This window comes from Chenopodium quinoa, unplaced genomic scaffold, assembly GCF_001683475.1.
Source record: "Chenopodium quinoa cultivar QQ74 unplaced genomic scaffold, ASM168347v1, whole genome shotgun sequence".
Classification (NCBI taxonomy): Eukaryota; Viridiplantae; Streptophyta; class Magnoliopsida; order Caryophyllales; family Amaranthaceae; genus Chenopodium; species Chenopodium quinoa.
The window spans coordinates 1,865,334-1,875,369 of record NW_018745540.1 but is presented as its reverse complement, the minus strand read 5'-3'; the positions used below and the strand labels follow the sequence as shown (position 1 = coordinate 1,875,369).

Genomic DNA, 10,036 nt, shown 5'->3' with positions numbered 1-10,036 from the left:
CACTTCTAAAGTTTTTGTGAGTAATGAATTCTCTTATAAGTCACTTGTAAAGTCCTTTGAGTATTCTTGATAAATCATTCTCATGAATCCCTTCTAAAGTCTTCCGAGATTCTCATTTCTAGTTTAACACTAGTAGAAAAACTTAAATGGGCACCGCCAAATGCGCACCCGGTTTTTAAAAACCGATGCGAAAAAAATAGGCGGGATTGAGGTAAAGAGTTTTCGCACCGGTTCTAACCAAACCGGTGTGAAAAATGAGTTAATCGCACCGGTTCTAACAAAACCGGTGCGAAAAGTGAGTAAATCGCACTGGTTCAGTTCGAACCGGTGCGAAAGCTGATGTAAAATAAAATAAAAAACCCGGTTGTTATCTTCTTTCTTTCTCTTTCAATTTCTCGATCTTTCCTCCTCTCATCTGCCTCTGTCTCCTCTCTCTCTCCTCCATTGAAGCGTACTCGGCATTCTCCAATGAAGGGGCTTTTGAGCTTTCTCTCAGCACTTTCCTCAACCTCCTTCTCTCTCCTTCTCTCTCCTTCTCCATAACCACCACTTTCCCTTTCCTTTCTTCTCTCTTCTGATCTCCTTCTCCTTCTCCATAACCAAGCGCAACCACCATCACCGCCGCCATCAATGTGAACCAAATACAATAACAACAACAAACTTGAATTAATTATCGATTCAAAAATCACAAATTCGAGGTATGTACTCTTCGATTTGAAATCTAGGTTTTAGGTTTTGTAATTAGGGTTTCTAATTTGACTTTGAATCTCCGAAATTGTTTTGGGGATGATATTGTAGAATACTGCAAATACTCTTCATGGTGGCGCAATTGCGTCTTTGGTGGATTTGGTGGGTTCGGCTGTTGTTTTCACTGTTGGAGCTCCGTCTAACGGTGTTTCTGTTGAGATCAATGTTTCCTACCTTGATGCTGCACTTCCTGTTGTATGTTGAGGGTATTTTTAGGGAGAATTGGTAATTTTGTTGGATTTTTATTGTTTTATTGATGTTGATAAGTTGGAATTTGTATGTGTTCTGTATATTTTGATGTTTTTGACATACTGAATTGTGGGAATGTTGGGGTTGAGCTTGTTGAGTGATTTTATAATCTATCACTGTCATGTATTTGGACTTTAAATTTTCTTTGTTATGTAATTTGTACTTTTGTAGCAATTAGCCAATTAGTTTGCATTTTGCAGGTTATTTATAATTTTATTATTTTTTTTTCTGAAAATTAGTTGGTGAGTTTCCTTCTCCTAATATTTTAATCGTGGTGCTGCGAGGTTAGTTGTTGCGCGTGTGGTGTTGTGTGTGTTGTGCTGTGCGTGTATTGTTGCGTGTGTGGTGCGCTGCTATTGCGTGTTGTGTGTGTTGTGTGGTGCTCTGTTGTGGGGTGCTGCTGTTGTTGTTGAGTGTGGTTGTTGTGTGCTAGGTTGTTCTACCATAGTGTTGCGGTGCTCTGTGTGCAAGGGTGCTAGTGGTTATTATCATATACTTGTGGCAATGTTTTTTCTATGTTGATGATGATTACTATTGTTGTTGTTTAGTGATTCTTAAATATTATCACATATAAGTTGTTATCACATATTTATTGCTCATTAGTGATTCTTAATGATTGATCTGATGGAGGTTGCCTTTTGTTGATGATATGGCTACTGGCAGTAATATATTGTTGCTGGCCAGGGGATAGATTTTGAATGTGAAGAATGTTAGTTGCTGGTTCTGAATTTGTTGTTGTTGTTGGGTTGTGAATTATTATTGCTGGTTATGTTAGTACTTTTGTAGCTAACAACTTTGATGATGATTACTACTATTTCTTGGCTTTTGTTGGTATTGAAGTGATTTTTATGTTAATTGTTCTGATGAAGGTTACCTTTTGTTGATGATATGCTTGCCAACAACTATATATTGTTGCTGGCCAGGGGATAGGTATTGAATGTGAAGGATGTTGCTTGTTTCTGAATTAGTTGTTGTTGTTGTTGGCTTGTGAATTTAGTTAAGATTCCCTGTGTGTATCTTAATGGGGAATTGTGATTGTTGGATGATCATTGTCCTGCAGCCTATTTGTGTTAGTTCTCAATGACCAAGTGTATAGAGAGAACTACTGCTACTTGCTATAAGTCAGTTATTAGTTATTCATAGTTAACCAAATGATGAGGGGACTCATTTTGAACTACTAGTAGATTGATATGTATGATTTGTCCGTGTGTTGCGTACGCTAGTGGTTTATTGAAATTCGTTGCACATACAGTAAACATCTGGGAAGATAGTTATATTAATGATTTGAATATATGTCCTATTCTTTCATTTGCTTTCTTAAAGACCATATAAGATTATTGCTTGAGTAAGCTTAAGGCCAATTTGAATTTCCTTTTTTTTTTTTGTATGTGATGTTTGATTTTGTCCCTCTTGTTCGATGGATATTGTAATTTTTTTATTCCCAGAAACCCCTTTTTGACTTTTCCTATAATTTTGATATCTAGGTGTTTTCACTTAGTTCAGATTATGGGTTTAATTGGGTTTTAGTAGCCTTAGCAGACTTGATAGTAAGTTTTGGGGTTTGAAATCAGATTCCACAACTCAGTTTTATTGCGATTGATCTAGGGTTTTGTTAATTTGTTTCAATAATTGCGATTGATCAAGCCCCTCTCTTTATCATTCACTGTCATTGATTGACTAAGTAGACATTAGGATTACTGTTTACATGGTCTTGAGCTTTAGGTAACCAAAAATTTTTATACTTGGGACCTTAATTGAGCTATTAAAAGTTAAATGCAGAAGAATCCTTTTAAACAGTGCAAATTGGCATAAAGTAGAGATGATATTGTAATTCTATTTTTCACTTTTCTTTATTCTACAGAATGATATACGGAAAAACTCGACATTCAGAGCTACATCTCATGAGATGTGCTCTAAAGTAGGGGTGGATCCTCTTGCCTCAAACAAGGGTTTTTGGGCAGAGCTTTTGGGAATTGGTGACTTTTAATTATGAACTTGGTGAGTGTCATGATGTCTTAGCTCTTTTGTATGATTCATTTTTTGCTAAATTTTACAAGTATATATTATGATGCTTTGCCTGCTTGCCTTTGCTTTTGGTGTGATGCATTTTTATTCATGTCTAGTATTTTCTGATACATCTTGTTGCCTAGAAAGGGGTGCAAATTGTTGAAACATGTTTGGCCACCAGATCGCTCAATGGAGGCTTGATAAACTTACAGGAGTTATTAGACCTTCTATGTTTGAAGCGTAAAAATGCCCGTAAACCAGTATCAGAGGACGACTGTTTACGTGCTATATCAAAGCATGACCTTCTACCTCTGCTGTTGTTGCTACTTTAGAGCTGCTACTACCTCCTATCTTTAATTGTGTAGTTTGTTTTTTGTTTCTTTTTTTTTCTTTAGCTTTTTAAAGTGTAATATTACAAGTTATTGAAGAAAATATATGTGTTTTATGTATATTATGATTATATATAAGTATAAGGTACAATTTAAGTGAAAAAATGCAAATTAAAAAAAAAATTATTTTTTATTTTTTTGGGCATATTTAGCACCGATTTTGAAACAGATACGGTGCTAAAAGTTTTTTTTTATTATTTTTTTGGGCCATTTTTAGCACCGGTTCACAGCAAGAACCGGTGCAAAATCTAAGAATTGGCACCGGTTTTTAACTAGTGCGAAATCTTCTGGTTTTTGGTATCCCTCAAATCTGCACTAGTTAAAAAATGGTGCTAAATGGGGGTTTTGAACCGGTGCTGATTACCATTTTTCGCCTAGAATTTGTTACTAATCTCGATGGTCATCGAGTTCATTTTCCTCCCAATTGTCATTTTGGAAATGTGTTATTTTCCAGAAAGACACCAGTTAGAGCAACAAATACTATGTTCCCAAAAAAACCCTAGAGAGAGAAAAACCCTAGAGAGAGAAAAACCTTTTCCCACCATTTTTGCCTTGAAATCAGTTGATTGAGCTATGGATAAGGGCAGGAAAGGTAAAGGGAAAAAGAATTCCTCCTCTAAGAAGAAGAAGAAATAGAAATCGAAGGAAAAATCTAAGGAGAAGCCAGTGCTTGCTGCGAAGAAGAATAAAGATGATGCAAATGAGGGTGGATCGAATGTTAGTTGGTTGGAGACTGTATCTATGGAGGATCAGATGATGAATTTGGTGGATGAGGAAGAGAAGAGACAACATGCAACTCAATTCAATCAGTGGCTGGAGGTAATTCATCGAAACTCTCCCATTAATACTGGATCCAATGTAACAGTAACACCCATTGTTGGGCATACAAGCCAAGTTAGGGGGGTTACTGATGAATCAGAGGGTGTTTTCAGTCATGGTAGGATCCTAAACCCTACTCCTTTGATGATTGAAAGAGGTGTTGGTAGCCTTACTGGGTTTGATAGCCCTGAACTAACTGCCCAGTTTTTGGCCCTCCGAGATCTAGAAGTGAAAATCATGAGAAATGGAGTGATCTTTTTCACCCTAATTCTTTTGAGAACCTGAATTGTAGGCATAGTAGGGTGAATCAGGAAGGAAAATCAAATGGAAATGGTGTTGGGGGTAGGGTGCGTTTGTCTATGGATGATGTTCAACCTGAGATTGATTACTGGGAATTTGCGATTGTGTGCTATGTTTTGTGCTCCTGACCTCCCTTGCAGGTGTTTACAGGGTTTGCTAAACGTGTGTGGGGAAAGTTTGATGTCGATAAGGTCTCTATGATGGCCAATGGTGTTTTTGTGGTTCGATTTAAGGAGAAAAAGGGTAGGGAGAGGGTAATAGAAGCTGGTCCATTAATGTTTGATAGGAAACCGGTTATTTTGAAACGTTGGGTTACTGGCCTTGACCTAAGGAAGGAAAAGATCACTGTTGTCCCGGTATGGGTCAGATTTCTAGGACTAGACTTAAGATTTTGGGGACAGTCATCTTTAATGAAGATAAGTGGTGTGTTGGGTAAGCCTATGAAAATGGATAGGGCTACGGTAACAAAAGAACTGATTGAGTATGCTCGAGTTATGATTGAGGTAAATTTCAACGGGGAGTGTCCTGATTATATTGAATTTCTTGATGAAAACGGTAACTTGGTGAAACAGCATGTTCTCTATGAATGGAAGCCTGTCACATGCTCAGTGTGTAAGGGATTGGGGCATGAGGTGCCAAATTGTCCAAATCATAGACATCAGCAAAATCAGAGACAGAGAAATGGTGCATATGCTCCTGCTAGGAGAGTGGTGAGAGAGTGGAGGCCTGTTAGGAGGCCAGCAGCTTAGAATGTTATGCAACATGAATGCACAAGTCAAAACCGAGATAATTCAGAGAAGAATGATGATCAGGTGGTAGGAAGAATGCAAGTGTCAGTGAGGGGCCAAGGATGGTGCAGGAGGCTATCTTGTATAACACAGGTCAGGGAGGTGAGTGCACTTATTCCATTCATGGATAGGTGTGGCTTCTGGAATGTGAGAGGTCTGAACATGCCTAATAAAACCAGTGATGTGCTATGGTTCCTTAGACAAAATAAAATTGGCTTGTTTGGACTTCTTGAATCGAAAGTTAAAAGTGCTAAATTTGGTGAGGTTTTTAGTAGATTGGGTGATGAATGGTCTGCTGTGGCAAATTATGCTTATAGTTGGAAGGGTAGGATTTGGGTTATTTGGATACCTTCTGTTTTTCAGGTGAATATTCTACGAGTGTCTTCTCAACTGATTCATTGTAAAATTATGCATAGAAGTACTGGGCTTATTTTCTATTGTTCTTTTGTTTATGGTGAAAATTTGAATAATGAGAGAGTTGCGTTATGGAAGGATATTGTGGATGTCATTAAGAACATTCAAGGGCCCTGGTTTTTTTGTGGAGACTTTAATAATGTTTTGAACCTTGAGGATAGGGTAGGTTCTACTGTTGATTTGAAAGAAGTAGAACATTTTAGAGAGTGTATTCGAGACAGCTTATTGATGGACTGGAATACAGGTGGGCCTTTTTATACCTGGAATAACAAACAGGATGCAGGGAGTAGAGTCTGTACAAGGATAGATAGAGTTCTTGTGAATGTTGATTGGGTTGATAAGGTATGTGAGGCAAAAGCTACGTTTATGCCTGAAGGTCTCATGGACCATTGCCCTTGTCTCATTTCCTTGTTTGATCATAAGGACAGTGGTAAAAAGCCTTTTAAATTCTTCAATGCTTGGGTGGATTGTCCTGGTTTTTTAGAGGCTGTGAGAGTGGCTTGGAGTACTCCTGTGCAGGACACTGCTATGTTTACAGTGATCAAAAAGCTTAATGCAGTGAAAAACGCCTTAAAGAAAATGAATTTACTGAATTTTTCTGACATTTTAAGTAAGGATTCCCAGTTGGCTGCTGATTTGTATAAGTGTTAGATGGAGCTTGTGGCTGATCCAGGTAATGCTGGTTTGATTGAGAAAGAAATTGAAACTAGGAGACTATATGCTGATGCTCATTCGAAAAAAATGAAGTTTCTGAAGCCGAAAGCAAAGTTACACTGGTTAAAGGAGGGAGATGTAAATTCTTAGTTCTTTCATGCTTGTATTAGAAAGAGAAGACTGCAGAACAGCATACACAGTATCAAAGATTCACATGGGGTTTGGCTTAGGGACCCTGATCAGATAGCTTCTGCTTTTGTTGAGTATTATCAAAATCTGCTTGGGTCAAACTCTAAGCCTAAAAATCATATTCATCCTAGTGTAATCAGTGAGGGTGCTGTTTTGAGCTTGGAGATGCAGGAAAGGTTGTGCAGGCCATTGATTGAGATGGATGTGAAAGATGCTCTCTGGAAAATTGATGATGATAAGGCCCCGGGTCCAGATGGTTTTTCTAGTAAATTTTTCAAGGCTTCATGGGAGGTGGTGGGTTCTGATTTTACAAAGGCTGCTCTTGATTTCTTTACCTCTGGTAAACTTCTAAAACAAATAAACAACACAGTTCTTACTCTGGTTCCAAAGGTTAATTGTGCTGAGGAGGTAAGTCAATTTCGTCCTATTGCTTGCTATAATGTGGTTTACAAAGTCATTTCTAAAATGCTCTGTGAAAGATTGAAGGAGGTGTTGCCTATTCTTGTCTGTGAGATGCAAGGGGCTTTGATAATGGTAGATCTATTCTGGATAACATCTTGATCTGTCAAGATATGTTAAAAGGCTATAACAATAAGAGAATGACTCCTAGATGCACTATAAAAGTTAACCTGAGGAAGGCCTATGATTCTGTCCATTGGAGTTTTATTGAGGATATGTTAAATGCCTTAAATTTCCCTCCTGTGTTCATTTCATGGATTATGGTGTGTGTATCTTCTCCTTCCTTTTCCATTATGATTAATGGAGGCATGTTTGGTTTCTTTAAAGGGAAGCAAGGAGTTAGACATGGAGATCCTCTATCTCCACTGATTTTTGTGTTGGTTATGGAATACTTGTCTAGACTCCTAATTAAATCAGGGAGGTTAAGACATTTCAAGTACCATCAGAGATGCAAGAGTTTGAGTCTTAATCACTTGATTTTTGCGGATGATTTAATGCTTTTTTGTCATGGATATAGATCTTCTGTGATGTTAATGGCTAGGGTGTTAAAGGTCTTTGAGCAGTGTTCTGGTTTGAGTGCTAATGTTGACAAGACTGCTATTTACTTTGGTAGCATGGATACTGAGTTACAGCAATCAATTATGGCAGATACTCATTTCACTAAAGGCCAGACCCCCTTCAGATATCTTGGCATCCCTCTTAATGCTAAGTATTTGAGGGTTACAGATTTTGACAGTCTTATAGATAAGATGCTAGCTAAGATCACCCGCTGGTCTAGCAGGAATCTGTCATATGCAGCTAGGGTGGTCCTTGTGAATGCTGTGTTAATGAGTTTGCACACTTATTGGGCTCAGGTGGTCTTGCTCCCTAAAGCTGTTATGCACAGAATTTCCCAACTTTGCAGGGCCTTCTTATGGTGTGGGAATGCTGTTTTGTCTAAGGTTCCTCCTATCTCATGGGATTGGATTTGTAAGCCTAAAAAAATGGAGGATTGGGGGTGAGGGATTGTAGTAGTTGGAACAAAGTTTCTTTGGGTAAGTACGTTTGGAAAATAGCTAAAAAGGAAGACTCCCTATGGGTTAAATGGGTGCACTCTGTGTATATTAAGCATGCTGATTGGTGGACTTATACTCCTAAAAGATGTGATGGCTGGGCTTGGAAACGTGTGTGTGCTGTGAAGGAGGAATTAAAGACTGGTTTTCTGAACAATGGCTGGATGAACAGTAAATATCAGCTTGGTGTGGCTTATATATGGTTACAAGGTGATTTGCAGGCTGTAAACTGGGATGCCTGGGTATGGAACAGATTTAATGTTCCAAAACACTCGTTTATTACTTGGCTTGCTATCCAGGGCAGGCTTAGAACTAGAGATAAGCTGCTCAGTTATGGGGTCTGTTCTGATAGCTCCTGCCTTCTGTGTGGATTTGAATTGGAAACTAAAGAGCACCTGTTTTTCAAATGCAATTACAGTAGGCACTGTCTGGACCTGATCTGCAAATGGTTAAATGTCAGAGAAATCCATTATGATATTGAAGCTTCGTGGAAACATTGGAAGAGGAAACTTAAACCTGTTCCTGTTCCTGTTTAGGTTAGTTTCGTTTGTTTAGGTGGCTGTTTGCTGGTGTTTGTCCTGTTCCTGAGTTCAGGTTGTCCCCTTTTATTAGGGACTTTCTTTTTTGGTGGATGTGTGCCTTTTGTAGGCTTGTGTAGTTTGGTGGTTACAACCCTGTTTTTGTAAGTTGTAACTTGTTTTTTGGTAATAAAATTTTCTTACTTAGGTTGTGGAAGCAATGCTCGTAGTCTCACTTGAATGCTTACAAAGAGACATGTATATTGTCTTTGGGTAAAAGTTTGTTCTGAAACAAACAGTTAGCTCCCACTTGAGCTACCTTAGCCCTTTTGAGCCACTTAGCTCCCACCGAGCCAATGAACTCCCACTGAGCTAAGAGCCCTAGACATATACTTGAAAAGACGCTAGAAGCTAAATCTATCCATAACTGAATACGGTGTCCTTTCTTAGATTCGACATTTTATTTAGTGTAACATTAGTCATTCGTGCAAATCTTTAAGTACTTAATAGGAAGGGATGTGATCTATCATCGTTCGAGTCATTTCCAAATGGCATCGAGGTCTCCGTAAAGACATACTATATTCTTTGTGGAGATATTGATGAAATTTCAATTTCATAACTTTGAGAGGATCACTTTTGGCTCAAGCAAACATTGCTCGATCTAGTCTAGATGTTTTGATATCTTGCCCAGTCGATTCTATACTTCACTGAACTTTTGAGCTACTCAAGATCCAGTTTGTTCATTTTGATGAATATAGTCATATTCTTTCAAATTTTTGTGAAAACGTTGAAGTAATGGATTCCTCTTTAGCTTTTGGAGTCAATTGTCTATACCAAGCACAATAACTCTTTTCTCTGTCAATTTCAACAAGTAGGACTTGCTTGTCTTAGAATGATTCTGAATCGATTAACTTTCAAGAGTCTATCTGATAGAGCCTTGAGTATGTTCTTGTCGATGTGACATTGCTAAAGATGTTCGGAACAGAAATCATGTCCATGACTTGAACTTTTTGAGTTTTCATGTTAGAGAAATGTTTGTTTATAATCAAGCATCCTTGACTCATGGAATAAACAACCATGCCATTCAAATAAAACCGACAACTATTGCTCTTTCACTTTGAATATGAGTCTTTCTGTGTGTAAAAGGATCGTTTGCTGATTATGGAACACAATAACCATTTATTTGTTCCAGCCTTAGCTTTTAAAGGTCTTTAAACAAAGCAGATGACCTTACAACTGATGTAGCACTACTTGCTTCATTCCAAGCTTGTAAGTCAATAAATTAGCTTAACTTGAATGGTTTAAGGTCACTTTAAAAGTAGAACACTCTAGCAGTATTCGATACTTGTGAAGATAATGAGTTGTTAAGTTTAACTACGATAACATGAACTCTTAGGTAGAATTGGAGTCTCGTATTCCATTCCAATGTTCCTTGTTTCCTATATTTCTTA

At 38.0% G+C, this 10,036-nt stretch overlaps 1 protein-coding gene across 1 annotated transcript; it reads left to right on the top strand.

Moving 5' to 3' along the window:
- Positions 1-7,155: 7,155 nt before the first annotated feature.
- On the top strand, positions 7,156-8,603 carry LOC110716088. The gene is made up of 2 exons (XM_021894722.1): positions 7,156-7,984; positions 8,071-8,603. The coding sequence occupies exons 1-2, from the start codon at positions 7,156-7,158 to the stop codon at positions 8,601-8,603; spliced, it is 1,362 nt and encodes a 453-aa protein (XP_021750414.1).
- The last annotated feature ends 1,433 nt before the right edge of the window (positions 8,604-10,036 follow it).